Below are 26,773 nucleotides of genomic sequence, written 5' to 3'. Positions count from 1 at the left end.
GCTTCAGTAACCTACATATTATCATGGTAACCACGACACGCTAAAACTTGAGCTTTGAGGTCCCGGGGGGTTATCATGCAAACAGATGAGGCTGGTATAACATGAAGATATTCAAGACAGGCTCTGGCTCTATCATGATCCTATCACACTGATGCACAAAGGACCGTAGACACGTTGTCATGCCAACAGAGGCTAAAACTACAAGGTCCAATGTAACGGAGTTAAAATGCACTTTATTTTTGAGTACAGTTTACAATTTATACTTGAGATTTCATTTATAATTTATTTCTGTTAAGTATTTGTGAATTTTATCTTAACGAGTTATGTATATTTACTGTTATTTTATCAAATTTATGTTTCCTTTGAGTCCCTTTGAGTGTTTTTTTTGGCACTTTGCGGCTTCTGTACCTCCTGGGTTACCGTAGCTCCTTCCATCTGTCCCTCAGTGCCGTTTTGCATTGCTGAGGGTGAGTTGTATGTAAAAACGTTGCTGCATCATTACCTTATTTACTGTGGAAAATAAGTGATTTAAGTTGTAATGTTCAGTTTATTTTATAAACTGATAGTAATACGATGTTAATCAGTGATTTTGTTTAGGTTCTGAGAGTTTTATATCACTTTGGAGACTGTTTTAATGTAGCGGTTTTGGCGCGAATTGTGTGATATCCTACAGCGCCTGTGTCACGTGATTGACGTGCCGCAGATATTCTCAGTTAAAATAATATTTATTTTGCATGTGTAGGAGCAGAGGTGCAGAAAACGAATGTCCAGAAGGCACATTGAATGTTCTTTTGTCTTCTGCAGGTATGTTTTTCCTTGTATTTTCATACTTTCTGTTTCGTTTTACAGCCGCATGTTGTCGTTTATTTTGTCCACTAGGTGTCACTGTTTTACCATTTGGTATACTGTTTCTCATGTTTTTTTAATGAGATTTATTGTTAATATACACTGTAAAACCGAAGTTTTTCAGCCATTTGTAGCAGCTCTTGGTTATAAATATTTACATATAGTTAAAATATTGAAATGATTATTGTAATATATTTCTATGTAATATAAATGTTTTGAGCTCACACAGAAAACAAATGTCCAGAAGGCACATTGAATGTTCTTTTGTCTTCTGCAGAAAATAAAAGCTGGAAAACAGTCAAAGTCTGGTTTTCTTCACTCCCCTGACCACATCCGTTACACCAAGAACAGTAGGTTATATCAGACTAACATTCAGAGGCTAAACATGAAGGCTTAAAGCCAAGGTCATGTTCATGGTACCAAGATGATAAACCAAAACTTAAAACTCACAGGTTCATATTTTATATTATTTTAGTTAAGTTAACAAACTAAGGCTATAGTTTGAAGGTGTCAGGACATGTTATCATGCTAACAGGTTCAATGCAACAGTATTATACTGAGGCCAAAGCTAAAGAGGGGGGAAGGGGAGGTTAAATCATTTATTACACTCATGACATTAAACAATAAAAGTCCTAGAATGGAAAAGATCTCCGGATTTTTACAAATGTAATTCTATCAGGTGATCTCAGTCAGTGTCTTACTCGTCATGTAGGCTACATCAATATGCTAAATGCAGCTACAATGCCCAGGTATATCAGGATGTCAGTGTTCACTCTATATTTATTTGTGTGTTGCAGTGATGAACAGAAATTTTCAACTTTCATCTGAAAACAAGACGATGGGTGATGTGTGGAGCCGTATGCAGGAGCTGTTCAGGGAGCATGAGAAGGCCGAACTGGACCGTTTTGTGAAAAAGCTAAAGGATGGTCCAGATCTAGGAGTTGAGAAGCACTTAGTGATGTACACCAGTCAGTCGTCTACAGACAACCTCAGACAACATTACGAAACCAGGAAAATGCAAGCGGCCGACTGCGCTGCAGACTGGATTAAGAACCTGGCAGAGAAGCTGGCCGCATTCACTAAGTCTGCTGCTATAGCTGGACTTGGAGCACTGGCCATCGCCATCATCATTGACATGGTTTCATTCAGTCCGCCTGAGGAGAGCATTAAAGAGGCTCTGCGATCAGTGTTAGCAGAGGAGAAGACCTCCGAGGTCTGGGATCTGATCGACGAGTGTTTGAAGAGATTCACAATGCACTTTGAGAACAGAAACAAGCTGAGGAGCGACCTTGAGCGGATCGAAAGCCAGCTGAGTCTCGCTCTCACCAAGTTGAAGAACTCCATGGTGAGCGACGGGCACATGTCGAATCAGTCTTTAAAGGTGTGGGTGAATGGAGCAGCCTTCCACATCGAGATGCTGATTCACCTGGAGAGACTCGGAGAGAATCAAACCTGCAACCCGATACAGAGTCTCATCACAGTGTACCAAAGAGATCTGGACACACTTTTTGAAAAACACAAGGAAATGGTAAAGGGAAAGACAAACAGACTTGATTTACTTGACCCTTTTATCAAGGTTATGCAGGTTGAAGATTCAAAGTATTATTTTCTGGATTTAGGTGTCGACTACGAGAAATACTTTGAGGCATATTATGATCACAGGTACCACAGACAGAAGCTTAATATTCAGGAGTATTTCAGTGATTTAAGACAGAATCTGCCACAGCTGGTTCGTCTTACAGGCTCCTTCAGTGTCAACTGAGAGCTCAACCAACAGAAAAAAAACACATTGAGTTGAACCAAACTGTGACAGGACACACGCTGTGGTAATGAAGCCTGGTCATGGTCCCAAGACATTTTACTCGATCTTCTTGTTGATGTCTCTACCTTCACTGGACTCTGTATCAGTATTTGGACTTTGATTTATCAAATTGCATTTCAATTTGATTCCTGATCATTTCTATTGTGACTCATCGTGCCCCTGATGATCTTTTCAATCAAGCTCTCGTGATCTTTTGTATGATTTGACTCACTTAAATCTTCCATCGTCTTGAGGATTTTTTCTCTGTTCCATAGCTCTTTTGATTTGGACTTCTTTGGATCTGATGTGTTGTTTTTGACTGATTTGTTTTCTAGTTGGACATGCCAGTTCTTTGATAATGTTTAAAGTAAGCTAATCATTTGGACGACTCAGTTCTTCGGCCTCAATCTCAAGGATGTCCTTAAAATTGGGGCGGCAGTAGCTCAGTCTGTAGGGACTCGGGTTGGAAACCGGAGGGTCGCCGGTCCAAGTCACGATGCGGACCAAACATGGAAGTTGGTCTGGTAGCTGGAGAGGTGCCAGATCACTTCCTGAGCACTGCTGAGGTGCCCTTGAGCAAGGCACCAAACCCCCTCCCCACCACCAGCTCAGGAGCGCCCGCTGTGGGCCGCTCCGTCACTCTGACATCTCTCCATTAGTGCATGTCCATAGGATCCTGTTTGTGCATGTGTGTATATATTTCAGCCTATGTGTGTGTTGCATGACTTACAGAGTGTAAAAACAGAACTTTCCCCTTGCAGGGATCAATAAAAGTAAAATCTTAATCTTAAATCTTAAAATGTAATGGGTTATTAAGACTCTCTTGTTCTATCTGTGTTTGAAATTTCAGTTTTAAAATGTGACATATTATGTGCGATAATAAATGAATCTGCCAAATTCTCTGATTCAGACCTGCATCTGTCAGTATAATGTAAATCCTGTCTTCTTTTTTAACCTTTTATTTAAACCCTCACTCTTCCATTTTCCCTTCTTTTCGTCTCTCTCTGCAGATCCATGTGAAGTGGGTTTTTTTGTGATTACTGATATAACACACACATATATCTGACATTTTTCTTGGATCATTTCATATCCTGTTAGAACAGGAAGCTGTGAAATATCCAATTTAACACAAAGCAGAATGTAACAGTTTCCTTAGAAGAATTTGACCGAGATTTAAAATCTCAAACATTATTTTTGGGTTAGGATAGCTTGATGCAGGTGTCAGTGTCTTGTGGTGCAGTTGACCAGCAGGGGGCAGCATCAGACTTTCTGTGTTGCACATTATATTTAGAGGTTTATAGACTTAAAGGTATCATAAACAAGATTATAGTTTGGGTTCAAGTTCATCAACACCTGCTCAGCAGTCTTTTGGGTGAAAGAGGAACTGTTTTGTTTTTTTTTGGCAGGAAGTCTTGGCATCCTTAAAGACTCCTCCCACCCTGCCCACAGACTGTTTACCCTCCTGCCCTCCGGTAGGCGCTTCAGAAGCCTCCGGACCAGAACCAGCAGACTGAGGAACAGCTTTTTCCCCAGAGCTGTTTCTCTACTGAACTCTACCCCCTGAACTCTGAACTCTGTCTCTCTCTCTCTCTCTCTCTCTCTCTCCGCACCCTGCTGACCCCCCCCTTTCCCCTGCATATCACCTCACACCCATCATCCCCCCACCACTCCTCCTGGTCACACACACACATCTCTCATCCATCTGTATTATTGTATTATAGTATGTTCATATTATGTCCATATTCTTTATATTATCTGTAAACTAGTATAGCATGCTCACTGCACCTTAATCTGTATATTATAATCCTAAGAATACACTTATATTTATAGCATTTATTTATATTTATAGCATCCCATTAATCCAGCCATCCATATATACCTAATAATTCACTTTTTTTAGTCTACATCTGTAAATTTTGTAATTACTGTACATAGCACAGACTCTTGCACTTTCTGCTTATTTGCACTTCTGGTGAGATGCCAAACCTCATTTCGTTACTCTATACTTGTATATGTGTAATGACAATAAAGTTGAATCTCAATGTCATCTCATCTCAAGTCCAGAAGGTTGACTTCTCCCACTTGATCTTTGTGTTGATCTGTTTTTAACTTTCATTTTCTTGGATCAGTTTTAAGCTGATAGGAAAGCTTCCCCAGAGTTTAATTGGACCTGGGGTCACATCGGGACAAATCTTTCTGAGCTGAAGTGAATCTTTTTTTAAGAAACGTTTAGCCACTGATCAGATCAGATACTTATTTGTAGCGTGTTGTAAAATGTATATTGCTTTATAGCATTCATGTGTTGTTATATTATGACATAATGTCTTCACATCTGTAGTGTTATGTGGTTTTGAGTTACAATGGATGTCTTAAGTCTGAAATCTTCTGCAGTCCATTCATCCACTACGCTGAGCTAACAGCTAACTGTAAAGGGTGGGATCTGTCTATCTGTCTTCCTGTCTGTCATATGTAACTCAATAACATTTGACTCGATCCACTGCATCCTTAGCAAGCCTTTTGCTGTGGACCTCAGGAAGTGTAGTTTTAAATTTAGTACCATTTGGGCAGATGGTTACATGTCCAGGTGAGGAAGAAACCAATGTGGGCTTATCTCAAAACCTCATCTTAAAACATAAACAAATTATTTAAAAAACATAAAAATACAAAAAGAATAATACAAATCAAATACATATTAGCCTACTATTTAGTCAATTCACCTTTTTCATCCATTGCCAGAGCACTTTATAGGTAATTCTATAGGCTACTTTTTTATAAGAACAGTAAGTGAATCTCGTTTAACAAGCCTTCAGTCTAATCTCTGAAAAGTCTTTACCAAGTCTTTGGAAATAGTCACATAGCTCCTTATGGAAAACGTTGAAAGTAGGCTCTTTAGATATTTACTCTTGTGAATAAAACTTTCCCAAGCAGTATTCTAGCCTACATAAATGGCCAAATCATACTTTGGTCTTCCTCAAAATCACTAAAAATTATCCTATCTAGCTTAGTAACCATGGATTCAAATACACCAAAATACAGCGGCACGTTCGATCCGCGTCCTGCCAGTAAGACGTAGGGGACCCCCAAAGGTCCCCACTGTCAGGACAGGCTCCAATAAGAGTGTTTGAGCTCCCCACTCTCCTCTTTAGGAGCTGGATCTCTATCTTTCTCTCCCTCTTTCTCTCTATCGCTCTTTCTTTTCCTCTCAAATCAATAAGCTCTGACTCATAGTGCAGTTTTGCTACACAAAATAAGTTTCATTTAGCTGGTTCATGAAATTCAGCATTTAACTTCAATTATTTTCTTATACTTACTTATGCTTCTTTTTTTTTTCTTTTTTAAAGAAGGCTTTTTGTGCCTTTGATGGAGAGATAGGACAGTGGATAGAGTTGGAAATCAGGGAGAGAGAGAGAGCGGGGAATAATAATAATAACTTTATTTATATAGCACCTTTTAAAAACACAGGTTTACAAAGTGCTTTGACAAACAGCAAGAACAAAGCAAACTAAACCAAACACAGAAAAACATTAACAACAGTAAGAATATAACAGATGCAAAATACCAAAAATAATTAAAAACAATTCAACAGAAAAGAACCCAAAGTGCACGATACACAACCAGACATATATAACCCAACCATCATAAGAACCATCATAAGAACCATCATAAGAACCCAGGAACACAAGAACCCAACAACATGAGCTGAGACCAAGAGGAACCAAAGATTTAAAAAGATGTAAGAAACTAAGAGATAAAAGCAAATAAAAAGCAATGAGAAGGTAAGCGCAGTAAAAGAAATAAAAACAAGTGGTTAAAGGATCAAAAAAAAAAAACTATAATATTAATAAAAATAAAAATTAACTATAAATACGAAACATAAATAGAAAAGTAAGTAAGATAAGAAATTACCAAGTTAAAACACAAGAGGAGATTAAGATATGAGCATAAATACGAGATAAGACCATAAATAAAAGACAGTAAGAAGTAGAAGAAGATAAAAATAGTAAAACCAGTAAGAGAAGACATTAAGAAGACGACATCACATAAAAGCAAGTCTGTAAAAGTATGTTTTAAGAAGGGATTTAAAAGAATTGAGGGAATCTGCAAGTCTTATCTCCTCAGGGAGGTCGTTCCAAAGTCGAGGGGCCCTGACTGAAAAGGCCCGGTCACCTTTAGTTTTAAGTCTCGACTTTGGAACGACCAGGAGGCTCCCACCTGAGGATCTAAGACTGCGGGCTGGCTCATATGGTGTCAGTAACTCTGTTATATAGCTTGGAGCCAGCCCCGTCCGTGCTTTAAAAGTAATGAGTAAAATCTTAAAATCGATTCTAGAACGTACAGGAAGCCAGTGTAATGAAGCTAAAATTGGAGTGATGTGATGTCGTCTGTTACAACCAGTAAGAAGCCTAGCTGCTGCATTTTGGACCAGCTGGAGGCGAGACAGTGACTTATTTGTGATTCCGGAAAAGAGGGAGTTACAGTAGTCAAGTCGGGAGAAGATGAGGGCGTGGATGATCTTTTCAAGGTCTCGTTGGGTTAGGGTTGTTTTAATTTTGGAGATGGTGCGTAGATGGAAGAAGCTTGATCGGACAACTGTTTTGATATGGGATTCAAAGGTGAGATTGCAATCGAATGTTACTCCTAGATTTCTGGCGGTGGGTTGGACATTGGTGAATAAGGGACCGAGGATGCTCTTTGAGATATGAGTGGTGTTTGGCGGGTTGAATACTATGATTTCAGATTTAGAATTGTTCAGTTGGAGAAAGTTTTGCGCCATCCAGCAGTTGATATCGTTTAGGCAGTTTCTGACAGCAGCTAGGCTCCTAGGGTCCTCAGGTCTCAAAGGAAGGTATATCTGTGTGTCGTCTGCGTAGCAGTGAAAGGAGACATTGTGGCGTTCAATTATTTGGCCAAGAGGCAGCATATAAATGGAGAATAAAATGGGACCTAAAACCGAACCTTGCGGTACACCACAGGTAATGTTAGAGGTAGAGGAGGAGTAGTTACCGATGGTGACCGCGAAGGTTCTTTCTAAAAGATAAGAGTAAAACCAGCTAAGTGCAGTATCCTTTAAACCAACCCAATGTCTGAGACGATCAGTTAAAATTGTGTGATCAACAGTATCAAAAGCTGCGCTAAGATCTAAAAGAATTAAAATTGTGCCCTCCCCTCTATCTGTTGCTAAAAGAAGGTCATTGGTTACCTTGAGGAGGGCAGTCTCTGTGCTGTGACAAGCTCTAAAACCGGATTGGAATTTCTCAAAGAGGTTATTTTCAGTCATAAAAGATAAAAGTTGTGTTGAAACCACCTTTTCTAAAACTTTTGATAAAAATGGAAGTTTTGAGATTGGTCTAAAATTGTTAAAATCAGTGGGATCAAGGTTGGGTTTCTTTAAAAGTGGTTGGACCACAGCATGTTTAAAAGCAGAGGGGACTACACCTTCCGCCAAGGAACTATTAATAATGGATAAAATACTGGGTCCAACTGTGTTAAAAACCTCTTTGAGAAATGTTGTGGGAATAAAATCAAGGCTGCACGTAGCTGATTTCATATGGGTTAAAATTTCAGATAAAAAGGTGAAGGACACCGGCTCAAAACTGCTAAAATAACTGTTAAGTTCCCTGCTGGTGTCTAAAATACGGTCTGGGGGGATGATTTGTTGCCTAATGTCCTTGACTTTATTAGTAAAATAAGTTAAAAACTTCTCACATAGATCCTGAGAAGGATCAGTAAAATAAGAAGGGGAGGGGGTGGTGATTGATTCTAAAACCTTAAATAAAATTCTGGGGTTAGAATGATTGGCTAAAATCAGATTAGAATGAAATGCTGCTCTTGCGTCCTTAACTTCCTTTTGGTATTGTATCATTGAATCTCTCCATATTTCATAAAATACATGCAAGCCTGTTTTTTTCCATTTTCGTTCTTTCCTTCTGCAGTCTCTTTTTAGATCCTGAGTCAGTTCGTTTAGCCATGGCTGTGGGACTCTGTTAGGTTTTTTGTCTTTATAGGGAGCAACAGAGTCCAGCACAGTTTGACAGGTGAGATTAAAAGAGGAGACCAGCTCCTCTGTGTTAAAATGTTGGTAAAAGGCAGTTGAAGAGACAGAAATAAAAAGCTCCTTAAACTTGCTAGCAGACGTAGAGTTAAAAACCCTGCTGCGGACAGGTGCCTTGCTAATAAAAGGTGGCTGAGATAGAACCACTCTGAATAAAACCAGTTTGTGGTCTGACACACAGATATCCTTTGTCTCAAAGTTGTTAGGGCAGAGACCGCTGTATAAAACAAGATCAAGTGTGTGGCCCTTAGAGTGAGTGGGTTCCTGTATTGCCTGAGTAAGGTTAAAAGATTCTAGAATATCCATAAACTCACCCGCAAGGGACTGAGAGGGGCAACAGACATGTATGTTAAAATCACCTAAAACAAGGATTTTATCATACTTAGAAATAAAATGTGATAGAAACTCTGAAAACTCTGCAATCAAAACATTGTTAGGTCTGGGTGGTCTGTAGATGAATAAAATTAGCACAGGATCTTTTAAGTTAACAAGGTTGGTTTCAACCTGGGCTGCCCGCTTGGAGGATGTGGCGCTCCACCTCGTTATCACTTTAGCTACTCTTTCCATATATTATATTATCAAATAATTAAAGATTTTTGCATTTGAGGTAGACTAATGCTCAGTATTTTTTCTGTGAGTAGGTCTATTACTGCTATAAGTATTGGGATTTTATGATATTTTGACCTTGAACAAAAAAAAGGTCCAAATAAAGAAAATAAATCATCTTGAGTAAATTCAGTTTTTCACAAATATTATTATTTCTGCAGTCTTGTCTTTCTTCTATCCTGAAAAGCCTCAGTGTGCATCAACAACTGGTGCAGACATTTGAGCACAGTGACACACATGGAGGAGAACTCTGTTGTTTCTAAGACAGAAGAGCAAACACACAGTAAAAGAGGTGCAGACAGGTCCACAGATTCTACTTTTTGGTACCCATGAATAGACAGCAGGTGCTTGAGTGTTTTACTGTCCTTTTCATTTGTAACAATCACTGTTACCATAGCAACATATATTTCAAACAGAATTAGATATTGATGTGAAAGAAGCAAATGAGTGTTTTTATGACTTTAATTAAGTTACACAATAGTACACAAATAAATGTTATCAAACCTTCTTCTCGCTTTGCGCGTGCGCAGAGTGCAGCCGGGTTTAAGTTTTGTAGTTTTGGATTGGGTGTGTGCATCTTGATGAATAAACGATCTGGTAACGTTGTATCTCCATTCATACAAAACGGGAGTGTTATCAGGAGTGTCATGGGCTTATTGTAGCCTATTTACAATTCAACATAAGAGACCTATTTGTTATTTTATTTATAATGATCCTATCTAGCTTAGTAACCATGGATTCAAATACACCAAAATACAGCGGCACGTTCGATCCGCGCTGTTCCTTTAATGACGTCACTGAGTACGTCATACAACTCTCAAACCGAGGTTATAGATAGGACCCGTGTGAGCAGTCAGAGTACCACTTCCAAAGAGGAGATGTGGAGCTCTATCACCTGGCTAGATCCAGGTTGAGGCCCTAAGTGTCAGGTAGAGTCACCAGCATGGTCTGTATAGACCAAGGCTCGCCAAGAGCCAGGTGCTGGTGGATCTATACTGGCACCGTCCTGCCAGTAAGACGTAGGGGACCCCCAAAGGTCCCCACTGTCAGGACAGGCTTCACTAAGAGTGTTTGAGCTCCCCACTCTCCTCTTTAGGAGCTGGATCTCTATCTTTCTCTCCCTCTTTCTCTCTATCGCTCTTTCTTTTCCTCTCAAATCAATAAGCTCTGACTCATAGTGCAGACCCGTGTGAGCTGTCAGAGTACCACTCCCAAAGAGGAGAAGTGGAGCTCAAACACCTGGTTAGATCAGGTTCAGTGTCAGGTAGAGTCACCTCTATACTGGCACTGTCCTGTCAGTAGAAGGCGTAAGAGGGGACCCAGGTGGTCTCCTCTTTACGAGAAAGATATATATATATATATATATATATATATATATATATATGCGCCTTTTATGGAGAGAGAGGTCAGTGGATAGAGTTGGAAATCAGGGAGAGAGAGATTAGGGAATGACATGTTCCTTTAATGATGTCATTGAATACGTCATACAACTCTCAAACCGAGGTTTTAAAGAGTAACTAAACCCTAAACCACTTTTTTCAACTCTAAACCTCTGTATTTGAGTATTAAGTAATGTTCTGGATCAACTCAAGTCCAAATCTCGACATTTGAGTCCAAAGTATTGAAATTCTAAATATTGTGTTATAAATGTGCATAGTGACTGCTCTTCCGTTTGAAAACATTCTCTGTGGAGTGAATGCCTACGTCAGCAAAACTATAAAATCCTCGTCACTTGACAAACAAACAACTTAAACACCTTTAAGTTACTGAATGGCACAAAGAGATACAAAGCAGCTTGAGGAATCATTTTTAGACCTGTGAGGATGATACAAATGAAAGGTCATGGTGTTGTGATTACAGATGTAGACTAAAACTAAAGGGCTTCAGTAACCTACATATTATCATGGTAACCACGACACGCTAAAACTTGAGCTTTGAGGTCCCGGGGGGTTATCATGCAAACAGATGAGGCTGGTATAACATGAAGATATTCAAGACAGGCTCTGGCTCTATCATGATCCTATCACACTGATGCACAAAGGACCGTAGACACGTTGTCATGCCAACAGAGACTAAAACTACAAGGTCCAAGAACAGTAGGCTATATCAGACTAACATTCAGAGGCTAAACATGAAGGCTTAAAGCCAAGGTCATGTTCATGGTACCAAGATGATAAAGCAAAACTTAAAACTCACAGGTTCATATTTTATATTATTTTAGTTAAGTTAACAAACTAAGGCTATAGTTTGAAGGTGTCAGGACATGTTATCATGCTAACAGGTTCAATGCAACAGTATTATACTGAGGCCAAAGCTAAAGAGGGGGGAAGGGGAGGTTAAATCATTTATTACACTCATGACATTAAACAATAAAAGTCCTAGAATGGAAAAGATCTCCGGATTTTTACAAATGTAATTCTATCAGGTGATCTCAGTCAGTGTCTTACTCGTCATGTAGGCTACATCAATATGCTAAATGCAGCTACAATGCCCAGGTATATCAGGATGTCAGTGTTCACTCTATATTTATTTGTGTGTTGCAGTGATAAACAGAAATTTTCAACTTTCATCTGAAAACAAGACGATGGGTGATGTGTGGAGCCGTGAGGAGCATGAGAAGGCCGAACTGGACCGTTTTGTGGAAAGTCTAAAGGATGGTCCAGATCTAGGAGTTGAAAAGCACTTAGTGATGTACACCAGTCAGTCGTCTACAGACAACCTCAGACAACATTACAAAACCAGGAAAATGCAAGCGGCCGACTGCGCTGCAGACTGGATTAAGAACCTGGCAGAGAAGCTGGCCGCATTCACTAAGTCTGCTGATATAGCTGGACTTGGAGCACTGGCCATCGCCATCATCATTGACATGGTTTCATTCAGTCCGCCTGAGGAGAGCATTGAAGAGGCTCTGCGATCAGTGTTAGCAGAGGAGAAGACCTCCGAGGTCTGGGATCTGATCGACGAGTGTTTGAAGAGATTCACAATGCACTTTGAGAACAGAAACAAGCTGAGGAGCGACCTTGAGCGGATCGAAAGCCAGCTGAGTCTCGCTCTCACCAAGTTGAAGAACTCCATGGTGAGGGACGGGCACATGCCGAATCAGTCTTTAAAGGTGTGGGTGAATGGAGCAGCCTTCCACATCCAGATGCTGATTCACCTGGAGAGACTCGGAGAGAATCAAACCTGCGACCCGATACAGAATCTCATCGCAGTGTACCAAAGAGATCTGGACACACTTTTTGAAAAACACAAGGAAATGATAATGGGAAAGTGTAGACTCGATTTTTTTGCCCCTTGTATCAGGGTTATGCTGGGTGAAGATTCAGAGTATTATTCTCTGGATTTAGGTGTCGACTACGAGAAATACTTTGAGGCATATTATGATCACAGGTACCACAGACAGAAGCTTAATATTCAGGAGTATTTCAGTGATTTAAGACAGAATCTGCCACAGCTGGTTCGTCTTACAGGCTCCTTCAGTGTCAACTGAGAGCTCAACCAACAGAAAAAAAACACATTGAGTTGAACCAAACTGTGACAGGACACACGCTGTGGTAATGAAGCCTGGTCATGGTCCCAAGACATTTTACTCGATCTTGTTGTTGATGTCTCTACCTTCACTGGACTCTGTATCAGTATTTGGACTTTGATTTATCAAATTGCATTTCAATTTGATTCCTGATCATTTCTATTGTGACTCATCGTGCCCCTGATGATCTTTTCAATCAAGCTCTCGTGATCTTTTGTATGATTTGACTCGCTTAAATCTTCCATCGTCTTGAGGATTTTTTCTCTGTTCCATAGCTCTTTTGATTTGGACTTCTTTGGATCTGATGTGTTGTTTTTGACTGATTTGTTTTCTAGTTGGACATGCCAGTTCTTTGATAATGTTTAAAGTAAGCTAATCATTTGGACGACTCAGTTCTTCGGCCTCAATCTCAAGGATGTCCTTAAAATTGGGGCGGCAGTATCTCAGTCTGTAGGGACTCGGGTTGGAAACCGGAGGGTCGCCGGTCCAAGTCCTGGTGCGGACCAAACATGGAAGTTGGTCTGGTAGCTGGAGAGGTGCCAGATTACTTCCTGAGCACTGCTGAGGTGCCCTTGAGCAAGGCACCAAACCCCCTCCCCACCACCAGCTCAGGAGCGCCCGCTGTGGGCAGCTCCGTCACTCTGACATCTCTCCATTAGTGCATGTCCATAGGATCCTGTTTGTGCATGTGTGTATATATTTCAGCCTATGTGTGTGTTGCATGACTTACAGAGTGTAAAAACAGAACTTTCCCCTTGCAGGGATCAATAAAAGTAAAATCTTAATCTTAAATCTTAAAATGTAATGGGTTATTAAGACTCTCTTGTTCTATCTGTGTTTGAAATTTCAGTTTTAAAATGTGACATATTATGTGCGATAATAAATGAATCTGCCAAATTCTCTGATTCAGACCTGCATCTGTCAGTATAATGTAAATCCTGTCTTCTTTTTTAACCTTTTATTTAAACCCTCACTCTTCCATTTTCCCTTCTTTTCGTCTCTCTCTGCAGATCCATGTGAAGTGGGTTTTTTTGTGATTACTGATATAACACACATATATATCTGACATTTTTCTTGGATCATTTCATATCCTGTTAGAACAGGAAGCTGTGAAATATCCAATTTAACACAAAGCAGAATGTAACAGTTTCCTTAGAAGAATTTGACCGAGATTTAAAATCTCAAACATTATTTTTGGGTTAGGATAGCTTGATGCAGGTGTCAGTGTCTTGTGGTGCAGTTGACCAGCAGGGGGCAGCATCAGACTTTCTGTGTTGCACATTATATTTGAGAGGTTTATAGACTTAAAGGTATCATAAACAAGATTATAGTTTGGGTTCAAGTTCATCAACACCTGCTCAGCAGTCTTTTGGGTGAAAGAGGAACTGTTTTTTGTTTTTTTGGCAGGAAGTCCAGAAGGTTGACTTCTCCCACTTGATCTTTGTGTTGATCTGTTTTTTATTTTCATTTTCTTGGATCAGTTTTAAGCTGATAGGAAAGCTTCCCCAGAGTTTAATTGGACCTGGGGTCACATCGGGACAAATCTTTCTGAGCTGAAGTGAATCTTTTTTTAAGAAACGTTTAGCCACTGATCAGATCAGATACTTATTTGTAGCGTGTTGTAAAATGTATATTGCTTTATAGCATTCATGTGTTGTTATATTATGACATAATGTCTTCACATCTGTAGTGTTATGTGGTTTTGAGTTACAATGGATGCCTTAAGTCTGAAATCTTCTGCAGTCCATTCATCCACTATGCTGAGCTAACAGCTAACTGTAAAGGGTGGGATCTGTCTATCTGTCTTCCTGTCTGTCATATGTAACTCAATAACATTTGACCCGATCCACTGCATCCTTAGCAAGCCTTTTGCTGTGGACCTCAGGAAGTGTAGTTTTAAATGTAGTATCATTTGGGCAGATGGTTACATGTCCAGGTGAGGAAGAAACCAATGTGGGCTTATCTCAAAACCTCATCTTAAAACATAAACAAATTATTTAAAAAACATAAAAATACAAAAAGAATAATACAAATCAAATACATATTAGCCTACTATTTAGTCTATTCACCTTTTTCATCCATTGCCAGAGCACTTTATAGGTAATTCTATAGGCTACTTTTTTATAAGAACAGTAAGTGAATCTCGTTTAACAAGCCTTCAGTCTAATCTCTGAAAAGTCTTCACCAAGTCTTTGGAAATAGTCACATAGCTCCTTATGGAAAACGTTGAAAGTAGGCTCTTTAGATATTTACTCTTGTGAATAAAACTTTCCCAAGCAGTATTCTAGCCTACATAAATGGCCAAATCATACTTTGGTCTTCCTCAAAATCACCAAACAACACATCTCTTTTGCCTAAATGAGAAAGTGAGGGGAAAAGTATCTAAAGTAGTCTAAAGAAATGGAAGAAAGGCTGATATCAAAAAGCCTTAGTCATCGTCACGTGAATTCAGACCCATACTCTACATAATAATAATAATAATAATAATAATAATAATAATAATAATAATAATAATAATAATAATAATAATAGCCTATAAAGAACCACATTTAAACAGGCTATAGGTAGGCTAAGCAGGTCCGTGTTGGGTTCATGTGCAGGTTAATGTTGATGTCAATTATTGAGGACTGCGGCAGTCAGATTTTACTTTCACTTTCACTGATGTTGTAAAAACCAAGTTAACGTCCCGACGTATCCCACCGCAGTCAAATCCCGGGGACATCTCGACGAGAGCTGAGGTAAATAACTAACCTAGCAGTCTTAAAGCTTCATGTTTAGTCGTCATTTGTTTTTTATTAACACGCTGATCAAAACTGAAATCTTTCATAGCCTGATGGAAGAGATCTGTTGGACGTGTAGGCTTTTTTTTTAAGCTCAAAGTTATTATAATGGTCAGGAGTTGGGTGTGAAAACAGATAAATAAGTGAGGATATAAATAAGTTTAATAGTCTAGCCTCTTATTGTTTGAGTGCATGGGGTTAAATGAATCATTTTTAGACCTGTGAGGATGATACAAATGAAAGGTCATGGTGTTGTGATTACAGATGTAGACTAAAACTAAAGGGCTTCAGTAACCTACATATTATCATGGTAACCACGACACGCTAAAACTTGAGCTTTGAGGTCCCGGGGGGTTATCATGCAAACAGATGAGGCTGGTATAACATGAAGATATTCAAGACAGGCTCTGGCTCTATCATGATCCTATCACACTGATGCACAAAGGACCGTAGACGCGTTGTCATGCCAACAGAGGCTAAAACTACAAGGTCCAAGAACAGTAGGCTATATCAGACTAACATTCAGAGGCTAAACATGAAGGCTTAAAGCCAAGGTCATGTTCATGGTACCAAGATGATAAAGCAAAACTTAAAACTCACAGGTTCATATTTTATATTATTTTAGTTAAGTTAACAAACTAAGGCTATAGTTTGAAGGTGTCAGGACATGTTATCATGCTAACAGGTTCAATGCAACAGTATTATACTGAGGCCAAAGCTAAAGAGGGGGGAAGGGGAGGTTAAATCATTTATTACACTCATGACATTAAACAATAAAAGTCCTAGAATGGAAAAGATCTCCGGATTTTTACAAATGTAATTCTATCAGGTGATCTCAGTCAGTGTCTTACTCGTCATGTAGGCTACATCAATATGCTAAATGCAGCTACAATGCCCAGGTATATCAGGATGTCAGTGTTCACTCTATATTTATTTGTGTGTTGCAGTGATAAACAGAAATTTTCAACTTTCATCTGAAAACAAGACGATGGGTGATGTGTGGAGCCGTGAGGAGCGTGAGAAGGCCGAACTGGACCGTTTAATGGAAAGTCTAAAGGATGGTCCAGATCTAGGAGTTAACAAGCACTTAGTGATGTACACCAGTCAGTCGTCTACAGACAACCTCAGACAACATTACGAAACCAGGAAAATGCAAGCGGCCGACTGCGCTGCAGACTGGATTAAGAACCTGGCAGAGAAGCTGGCCGCATTCACTAAGTCTGCTGATATAGCTGGACTTGGAGCACTGGCCATCGCCATCATCATTGACATGGTTTCATTCAGTCCGCCTGAGGAGAGCATTGAAGAGGCTCTGCGATCAGTGTTAGCAGAGGAGAAGACCTCCGAGGTCTGGGATCTGATCGACGAGTGTTTGAAGAGATTCACAATGCACTTTGAGAACAGAAACAAGCTGAGGAGCGACCTTGAGCGGATCGAAAGCCAGCTGAGTCTCGCTCTCACCAAGTTGAAGAACTCCATGGTGAGGGACGGGCACATTTTAAAAAAAATTATTATTATTATTATTATTATTATTATTATTATTAATTCAGGTCTAATTACAGATTTTTTTCCTCAACTGTTTTTAGGTTCTTGCTTTAAATTACACATATATTTTTTATCCCTGCATGGGTTATGTACATTTCTTGTATAAGTCTATTTTAATTGTACAGTTTTAAGTTTGATTCATCTAGGGGTATTCTTTAAATCTTTTTTTAATATATATGTATGTGAGGGGGGGCGTCAGTTTTGTAGTTTAATTTGTAACAAATGTTTCATGTCATGTCTTTGTAACCTGCTACTGGATGCTTTGAATTTCCCTCTGGATCAATAAAGTATCTATCTATCTATCTATCTATCTATCTATCTATCTATCTATCTATCTATCTATCATCTATCTATCTATCTATCTATCTCTCTATCTCTCTATCTATCTATCTATCTATCTATCTATCTATCTATCATCTATCTATCTATCTATCTATCTATCTATCTATCATCTATCTATCTATCTATCTATCATCTATCTATCATCTATCATCTATCTATCTATCTATCTATCTATCTATCTATCATCTATCTATCTATCTATCTATCTATCTATCTATCATCTATCTATCTATCTATCTATCATCTATCTATCTATCTATCTATCTATCTATCTATCATCTATCTATCTATCGATCTCTCTATCTATCTATCTCTCTATCTATCTATCTATCTATCTATCTATCTATCTATCTATCTATAGGGTTGTGTGAATCAAGTAGACCTAAGTCAATAGAAACACACTTTATACTTAATTAAAAAAAATGTATCTTATATACAAATAACATCGCAATTTATCACGCTGTGTTTTGTGAAATTGTAATGGATCCTTTGCATTAGCAACAATTAGGCTTGCTGTTACCATAGCAACATGTAGACCTATTGCAAACATAAAGGTTCTGAATGATAGATTGAAGTGAAATTTGTAAAAGAAGTTGACTTTGACAAAACGCTTGTTTTTAATGACTTAAAGTGCGATATACACTCCTCCAAATCAATACAGGCTTACACTGACGACTCAGAAAGTATTCATCCAGCTGTCTGCTCTTCTCGCCTTTGCGCTTGCGCAGAGTGCAGTCGTGCTCAGCCCTTGGTCGCGGGCACAGCAGGGTTGAAATTTGAATTGTTTTTGTTTATTTAGAATCTTCAAGCTTAGTAACCATGGGAACACATGAAGACAACAGCGCGTTCGATCCGCGCTGTTCCTTTAATGACGTCATTGAATACGTCATACAACTCTCAAACCGAGGTTATGAATAGGACCCGTGTGAACAGTCAGAGTACCACTTCCAAAGAGGAAATGTGGAGCTCGCCGAGAGCCAGGTGCTGGTGGATCTCTACTGGCACCGTCATGCCAGTTGGGGACCCCCAAAGGTCCCCACTGTCAGGCCAGGCTCCAGAGTGTTTGAGCTCTTGTCCTCTTTAGGAGCTGGATTTCTATCTTTCTCTCCCTCTCTCTCTCTATCGCTCTTTCTTTTCCTCTCAAATCAATAAGCTCTGACTCATAGTGCAGTTTATTAACTGCTACACAAAATAAGTTTCATTTAGCTGGTTCATGAAATTCAGCATTTAACTTCAATTATTTTCTTTTACTTACTTATGCTTCTTTTTTTTATGTATATATATTTATTTTGGGGCTTTTTCTGCCTTTGATGGAGAGATAGGACAGTGGATATAGTTGGAAATCAGGGAGAGAGAGATTAGGGAATGACATGTGGGAAAGGAGCCACAGGTTGGATTTCATCCTGGGCCGCCCACTTGGAGGACCTTAGCCTCCATGGGGCGCGCCACTTTTTCTAAAATCAGCTTTGAAGGAGTATTTTTACTTGTATAGCTGGTTCATTTCATTCAGTCGTGTTAGTACTTTCAGCACCAACCCTGACATACATTTGATCCAAAAGGGCTCAGATGTAACTTATTTAGGGGTGTTTAATTAATTCCTTTAAAAGAGAACCCTCAGACAAATGATTAGCTTCAATTATACCCAATATCACTCACTGTGTAACATTAACTCTCTTATCACTTTAGCTCCTCTTTCCATATATTATATTATCAAATAATTAAAGATTTTTGCATTTGAGGTAGACTAATGCTCAGTATTTTTTCTGTGAGTAGGTCTATTACTGCTATAAGTATTGGGATTTTATGATATTTTGACCTTGAACAAAAAAATGTTCCAAATAAAGAAAATAAATCATCTTGAGTAAATTCAGTTTTTCACAAATATTATTATTTCTGCAGTCTTGTCTTTCTTCTATCCTGAAAAGCCTCAGTGTGCATCAACAACTGGTGCAGACATTTGAGCACAGTGACACACATGGAGGAGAACTCTGTTGTTTCTAAGACAGAAGAGCAAACACACAGTAAAAGAGGTGCAGACAGGTCCACAGATTCTACTTTTTGGTACCCATGAATAGACAGCAGGTGCTTGAGTGTTTTACTGTCCTTTTCATTTGTAACAATCACTGTTACCATAGCAACATATATTTCAAACAGAATTAGATATTGATGTGAAAGAAGCAAATGAGTGTTTTTATGACTTTAATTAAGTTACACAATAGTACACAAATAAATGTTATCAAACCTTCTTCTCGCTTTGCGCGTGCGCAGAGTGCAGCCGGGTTTAAGTTTTGTAGTTTTGGATTGGGTGTGTGCATCTTGATGAATAGACGATCTGGTAACGTTGTATCTCCATTCATACAAAACGGGAGTGTTATCAGGAGTGTCATGGGCTTATTGTAGCCTATTTACAATTCAACATAAGAGACCTATTTGTTATTTTATTTATAATGATCCTATCTAGCTTAGTAACCATGGATTCAAATACACCAAAATACAGCGGCACGTTCGATCCGCGCTGTTCCTTTAATGACGTCACTGAGTACGTCATACAACTCTCAAACCGAGGTTATAGATAGGACCCGTGTGAGCAGTCAGAGTACCACTTCCAAAGAGGAGATGTGGAGCTCTATCACCTGGCTAGATCCAGGTTGAGGCCCTAAGTGTCAGGTAGAGTCACCAGCATGGTCTGTATAGACCAAGGCTCGCCAAGAGCCAGGTGCTGGTGGATCTATACTGGCACCGTCCTGCCAGTAAGACGTAGGGGACCCCCAAAGGTCCCCACTGTCAGGACAGGCTTCAATAAGAGTGTTTGAGCTCCCCACTCTCCTCTTTTGGAGCTGGATCTCTATCTTTCTCTCCCTCTTTCTCTCTATCACTCTTTCTTTTCCTCTCAAATCAATAAGCTCTGACTCATAGTGCAGTTTATTAACTGCTACATAAAATAAGTTTCATTTAGCTGGTTCATGAAATTCAGCATTTAACTTCAATTATTTTCTTATACTTACTTATGCTTCTTTTTTTTTCTTTTTTAAAGAAAGCTTTTTGTGCCTTTGATGGAGAGAGAGGACAGTGGATAGAGTTGGAAATCAGGGAGAGAGAGAGAGAGAGAGAGCGGGGAATGACATGCAGGAAAGGAGCCACATGTCACGTGTTTACTTCATTGTATTTTTACTGACATTCTCAGTATCATGCTTCTGATGTTTGTTGTTTTTTGTTTAATTTTATATTCCCCCCCAACTGCTAATCTATCACTTCACCCTCCAGCCCGTCTCAAACATTATTTTTGGGTTTGGATATCTTGATGCAGGTGTCAGTGTCTTTTGACCAGTGCAGTATAACAGTTGACCAGCAGGGGGCGGCATCAGACTTTCTGTTTCTGTGTGGTTTTGAGTTACAATGGATGCCTTAAGTCTGAAATCTTCTGCAGTCCATTCATCCACTACGCTGAGCTAACAGCTAACTGTAAAGGGTGGGATCTGTCTATCTGTCTTCCTGTCTGTCATATGTAACTCAATAACATTTGACTCGATCCACTGCATCCTTAGCAAGCCTTTTGCTGTGGACCTCAGGAAGTGTAGTTTTAAATGTAGTACCATTTGGGCAGATGGTGGCACCATAAGTTATTCTGTTCTTACCCCCTCCAAGAAGGCCCTTCTGCACTGGCTTTATTTTAGAAAAAGAGGTTACATGCACTACTGTTACAAACTCTATTCATGGTGGTTATGCCTTTATTTGATAGGACAGTGGGTAGAGTAGGACCTAGGGGTGAGCGAGAGAGTGGGGAAAAGAGTGTAAAGGAGACCAGGTCAGACTAGAACCCAGAGAGAATGTCCCAGGTCCTCCAGCAGTCTATAGCAGCACATGCATTGTGATCTCGAGAAAACAACCACAATTTACTTGTTATCATGATATTAAAGACTTAAATGAGATGTATGGAGGTCCGGTTTGGGCTTCCATAATTATTAGTTAATTTGCACATTGCTGAAAGAAATGTCAGACCAACAAAAAAGTCACATGTCCAGGTGAGGAAGAAACCAATGTGGGCTTATCTCAAAACCTCATCTTAAAACATAAACAAATTATTTAAAAAACATAAAAATACAAAAAGAATAATACAAATCAAATACATATTAGCCTACTATTTAGTCAATTCACCTTTTTCATCCATTGCCAGAGCACTTTATAGGTAATTCTATAGGCTACTTTTTTATAAGAACAGTAAGTGAATCTCGTTTAACAAGCCTTCAGTCTAATCTCTGAAAAGTCTTTACCAAGTCTTTGGAAATAGTCACATAGCTCCTTATGGAAAACGTTGAAAGTAGGCTCTTTAGATATTTACTCTTGTGAATAAAACTTTCCCAAGCAGTATTCTAGCCGACATAAATGGCCAAATCATACTTTGGTCTTCCTCAAAATAAATAAAAATTATCCTATCTAGCTTAGTAACCATGGATTCAAATACACCAAAATACAGCAGCACGTTCGATCCGCGTCCTGCCAGTAAGACGTAGGGGACCCCCAAAGGTCCCCACTGTCAGGACAGGCTCCAATAAGAGTGTTTGAGCTCCCCACTCTCCTCTTTTGGAGCTGGATCTCTATCTTTCTCTCCCTCTTTCTCTCTATCACTCTTTCTTTTCCTCTCAAATCAATAAGCTCTGACTCATAGTGCAGACCCGTGTGAGCTGTCAGAGTACCACTCCCAAAGAGGAGAAGTGGAGCTCAAACACCTGGTTAGATCAGGTTCAGTGTCAGGTAGAGTCACCTCTATACTGGCACTGTCCTGTCAGTAGAAGGCGTAAGAGGGGACCCAGGTGGTCTCCTCTTTACGAGAAAGAGAGAGAGAGAGAGAGAGAGAGAGAGAGAGAGAGAGAGATATATATATATATATATATATATATATATATATATATATATATATATATATATATATATATATATATATATATATATATATATATATATATAGGGGCTCTTGCGCCTTTTATGGAGAGAGAGGTCAGTGGATGGAGTTGGAAATCAGGGAGAGAGAGATTAGGGAATGACATGTTCCTTTAATGATGTCATTGAATACGTCATACAACTCTCAAACCGAGGTTTTAAAGAGTAACTAAACCCTAAACCACTTTTTTCAACTCTAAACCTCTGTATTTGAGTATTAAGTAATGTTCTGGATCAACTCAAGTCCAAATCTCGACATTTGAGTACAAAGTATTGAAATTCTAAATATTGTGTTATAAATGTGCATAGTGACTGCTCTTCCGTTTGAAAACATTCTCTGTGGAGTGAATGCCTACGTCAGCAAAACTATAAAATCCTCGTCACTTGACAAACAAACAACTTAAACACCTTTAAGTTACTGAATGGCACAAAGAGATACAAAGCAGCTTGAGGAATCATTTTTAGACCTGTGAGGATGATACAAATTAAAGGTCATGGTGTTGTGATTACAGATGTAGACTAAAACTAAAGGGCTTCAGTAACCTACATATTATCATGGTAACCACGACACGCTAAAACTTGAGCTTTGAGGTCCCGGGGGGTTATCATGCAAACAGATGAGGCTGGTATAACATGAAGATATTCAAGACAGGCTCTGGCTCTATCATGATCCTATCACACTGATGCACAAAGGACCGTAGACACGTTGTCATGCCAACAGAGGCTAAAACTACAAGGTCCAATGTAACGGAGTTAAAATGCACTTTATTTTTGAGTACAGTTTACAATTTATACTTGAGATTTCATTTATAATTTATTTCTGTTAAGTATTTGTGAATTTTATCTTAACGAGTTATGTATATTTACTGTTATTTTATCAAATTTATGTTTCCTTTGAGTTCCTTTGAGTGTTTTTTTTGGCACTTTGCGGCTTCTGTACCTCCTGGGTTACCGTAGCTCCTTCCATCTGTCCCTCAGTGCCGTTTTGCATTGCTGAGGGTGAGTTGTATGTAAAAACGTTGCTGCATCATTACCTTATTTACTGTGGAAAATAAGTGATTTAAGTTGTAATGTTCAGTTTATTTTATAAACTGATAGTAATACGATGTTAATCAGTGATTTTGTTTAGGTTTTGAGAGTTTTATATCACTTTGGAGACTGTTTTAATGTAGCGGTTTTGGCGCGAATTGTGTGATATCCTACAGCGCCTGTGTCACGTGATTGACGTGCCGCAGATATTCTCAGTTAAAATAATATTTATTTTGCATGTGTAGGAGCAGAGGTGCAGAAAACGAATGTCCAGAAGGCACATTGAATGTTCTTTTGTCTTCTGCAGGTATGTTTTTCCTTGTATTTTCATACTTTCTGTTTCGTTTTACAGCCGCATGTTGTCGTTTATTTTGTCCACTAGGTGTCACTGTTTTACCATTTGGTATACTGTTTCTCATGTTTTTTTAATGAGATTTATTGTTATTTTACACTGTAAAACCGAAGTTTTTCAGCCATTTGTAGCAGCTCTTGGTTATAAATATTTACATATAGTTAAAATATTGAAATGATGATTGTAATATATTTCTATGTAATATAAATGTGTTTTGAGCTCACACAGTGCCGTTTTGCATTGCTGAGGGAGCAGAGGTGCAGAAAACAAATGTCCAGAAGGCACATTGAATGTTCTTTTGTCTTCTGCAGAAAATAAAAGCTGGAAAACAGTCAAAGTCTGGTTTTCTTCACTCCCCTGACCACATCCGTTACACCAAGAACAGTAGGTTATATCAGACTAACATTCAGAGGCTAAACATGAAGGCTTAAAGCCAAGGTCATGTTCATGGTACCAAGATGATAAAGCAAAACTTAAAACTCACAGGTTCATATTTTATATTATTTTAGTTAAGTTAACAAACTAAGGCTATAGTTTGAAGGTGTCAGGACATGTTATCATGCTAACAGGTTCAATGCAACAGTATTATACTGAGGCCAAAGCTAAAGAGGGGGGAAGGGGAGGTTAAATCATTTATTACACTCATGACATTAAACAATAAAAGTCCTAGAATGGAAAAGATCTCCGGATTTTTACAAATGTAATTCTATCAGGTGATCTCAGTCAGTGTCTTACTCGTCATGTAGGCTACATCAATATGCTAAATGCAGCTACAATGCCCAGGTATATCAGGATGTCAGTGTTCACTCTATATTTATTTGTGTGTTGCAGTGATGAACAGAAATTTTCAACTTTCATCTGAAAACAAGACGATGGGTGATGTGTGGAGACGTATGCAGGAGCTGTTCAGGGAGTATGAGAAGGCCGAACTGGACCGTTTTGTGAAAAAGCTAAAGGATGGTCCAGATCTAGGAGTTGAGAAGCACTTAGTGATGTACACCAGTCAGTCGTCTACAGACAACCTCAGACAACATTACGAAACCAGGAAAATGCAAGCGGCCGACTGCGCTGCAGACTGGATTAAGAACCTGGCAGAGAAGCTGGCCGCATTCACTAAGTCTGCTGCTATAGCTGGACTTGGAGCACTGGCCATCGCCATCATCATTGACATGGTTTCATTCAGTCCGCCTGAGGAGAGCATTAAAGAGGCTCTGCGATCAGTGTTAGCAGAGGAGAAGACCTCCGAGGTCTGGGATCTGATCGACGAGTGTTTGAAGAGATTCACAATGCACTTTGAGAACAGAAACAAGCTGAGGAGCGACCTTGAGCGGATCGAAAGCCAGCTGAGTCTCGCTCTCACCAAGTTGAAGAACTCCATGGTGAGCGACGGGCACATGTCGAATCAGTCTTTAAAGGTGTGGGTGAATGGAGCAGCCTTCCACATCGAGATGCTGATTCACCTGGAGAGACTCGGAGAGAATCAAACCTGCAACCCGATACAGAGTCTCATCACAGTGTACCAAAGAGATCTGGACACACTTTTTGAAAAACACAAGGAAATGATAAAGGGAAAGACAAACAGACTCGATTTACTTGACCCTTTTATCAAGGTTATGCAGGTTGAAGATTCAAAGTATTATTTTCTGGATTTAGGTGTCGACTACGAGAAATACTTTGAGGCATATTATGATCACAGGTACCACAGACAGAAGCTTAATATTCAGGAGTATTTCAGTGATTTAGGACAGAATCTGCCACAGCTGGTTCGTCTTACAGGCTCCTTCAGTGTCAACTGAGAGCTCAACCAACAGAAAAAAAACACATTGAGTTGAACCAAACTGTGACAGGACACACGCTGTGGTAATGAAGCCTGGTCATGGTCCCAAGACATTTTACTCGATCTTCTTGTCGATGTCTCTACCTTCACTGGACTCTGTATCAGTATTTGGACTTTGATTTATCAAATTGCATTTCAATTTGATTCCTGATCATTTCTATTGTGACTCATCGTGCCCCTGATGATCTTTTCAATCAAGCTCTCGTGATCTTTTGTATGATTTGACTCGCTTAAATCTTCCATCGTCTTGAGGATTTTTTCTCTGTTCCATAGCTCTTTCGATTTGGACTTCTTTGGATCTGATGTGTTGTTTTTGACTGATTTGTTTTCTAGTTGGACATGCCAGTTCTTTGATAATGTTTAAAGTAAGCTAATCATTTGGACGACTCAGTTCTTCGGCCTCAATCTCAAGGATGTCCTTAAAATTGGGGCGGCAGTAGCTCAGTCTGTAGGGACTCGGGTTGGAAACCAGAGGGTTGCCGGTCCATGTCCTGGTGCGGACCAAACATGGAAGTTGGTCTGGTAGCTGGAGAGGTGCCAGATTACTTCCTGAGCACTGCTGAGGTGCCCTTGAGCAAGGCACCAAACCCCCTCCCCACCACCAGCTCAGGAGCGCCCGCTGTGGGCCGCTCCGTCACTCTGACATCTCTCCATTAGTGCATGTCCATAGGATCCTGTTTGTGCATGTGTGTATATATTTCAGCCTATGTGTGTGTTGCATGACTTACAGAGTGTAAAAACAGAACTTTCCCCTTGCAGGGATCAATAAAAGTAAAATCTTAATCTTCAATCTTAAAATGTAATGGGTTATTAAGACTCTCTTGTTCTATCTGTGTTTGAAATTTCAGTTTTAAAATGTGACATATTATGTGCGATAATAAATGAATCTGCCAAATTCTCTGATTCAGACCTGCATCTGTCAGTATAATGTAAATCCTGTCTTCTTTTTTAACCTTTTATTTAAACCCTCACTCTTCCATTTTCCCTTCTTTTCGTCTCTCTCTGCAGATCCATGTGAAGTGGGTTTTTTTGTGATTACTGATATAACACACACATATATCTGACATTTTTCTTGGATCATTTCATATCCTGTTAGAACAGGAAGCTGTGAAATAT

At 39.3% G+C, this 26,773-nt stretch overlaps 2 protein-coding genes across 5 annotated transcripts; both read left to right on the top strand.

The window, feature by feature from the left end:
• The first annotated feature begins 638 nt into the window (after nt 1–638).
• LOC136183062 (uncharacterized) lies at nt 639–3,544 on the top strand. Of its 2 annotated transcripts, XM_065964936.1 has the most exons (3): nt 639–804; nt 1,124–1,196; nt 1,644–3,544. In XM_065964936.1, exons 1-3 carry the CDS (start codon nt 784–786, stop codon nt 2,606–2,608), a joined length of 1,059 nt encoding a protein of 352 aa, XP_065821008.1. In that variant the 5' UTR covers nt 639–783; the 3' UTR covers nt 2,609–3,544. The 2 variants fall into 2 exon arrangements, with proteins under 2 accessions (XP_065821008.1, XP_065821009.1); XM_065964937.1 differs by lacking the exon at nt 1,124–1,196 and having other exon boundaries at nt 640–804.
• A 19,876-nt stretch (nt 3,545–23,420) lies between these two features.
• Nucleotides 23,421–26,572, top strand: LOC136183063 (uncharacterized). Of its 3 annotated transcripts, XM_065964938.1 has the most exons (4): nt 23,421–23,438; nt 23,714–23,775; nt 24,132–24,204; nt 24,652–26,572. In XM_065964938.1, exons 2-4 carry the CDS (start codon nt 23,755–23,757, stop codon nt 25,614–25,616), a joined length of 1,059 nt encoding a protein of 352 aa, XP_065821010.1. In that variant the 5' UTR covers nt 23,421–23,438; nt 23,714–23,754; the 3' UTR covers nt 25,617–26,572. The 3 variants fall into 3 exon arrangements, with proteins under 3 accessions (XP_065821010.1, XP_065821011.1, XP_065821012.1); XM_065964939.1 differs by lacking the exon at nt 23,421–23,438 and having other exon boundaries at nt 23,463–23,775; XM_065964940.1 differs by lacking the exons at nt 23,421–23,438; nt 24,132–24,204 and having other exon boundaries at nt 23,465–23,775.
• The last annotated feature ends 201 nt before the right edge of the window (nt 26,573–26,773 follow it).

The sequence above is a fragment of the Labrus bergylta genome, chromosome 16 (genome assembly GCF_963930695.1).
Source record: "Labrus bergylta chromosome 16, fLabBer1.1, whole genome shotgun sequence".
Classification (NCBI taxonomy): domain Eukaryota; kingdom Metazoa; phylum Chordata; class Actinopteri; order Labriformes; family Labridae; genus Labrus; species Labrus bergylta.
This window is presented reverse-complemented; position numbering and strand designations above follow the sequence as displayed.

Excerpts from the sequence above, each read along its gene's own strand:
- LOC136183062 (XM_065964936.1), top strand. The coding sequence starts at position 784 with ATGTTCTTTTGTCTTCTGCAG. Across the intron at positions 805-1,123 it reads TGTTCTTTTGTCTTCTGCAG|AAAATAAAAGCTGGAAAACA; the intron begins GTATGTTTTTCC and ends TGTCTTCTGCAG. Across the intron at positions 1,197-1,643 it reads CATCCGTTACACCAAGAACA|TGATGAACAGAAATTTTCAA; the intron begins GTAGGTTATATC and ends TGTGTGTTGCAG.
- LOC136183063 (XM_065964938.1), top strand. The coding sequence starts at position 23,755 with ATGTTCTTTTGTCTTCTGCAG. Across the intron at positions 23,776-24,131 it reads TGTTCTTTTGTCTTCTGCAG|AAAATAAAAGCTGGAAAACA; the intron begins GTATGTTTTTCC and ends TGTCTTCTGCAG. Across the intron at positions 24,205-24,651 it reads CATCCGTTACACCAAGAACA|TGATGAACAGAAATTTTCAA; the intron begins GTAGGTTATATC and ends TGTGTGTTGCAG.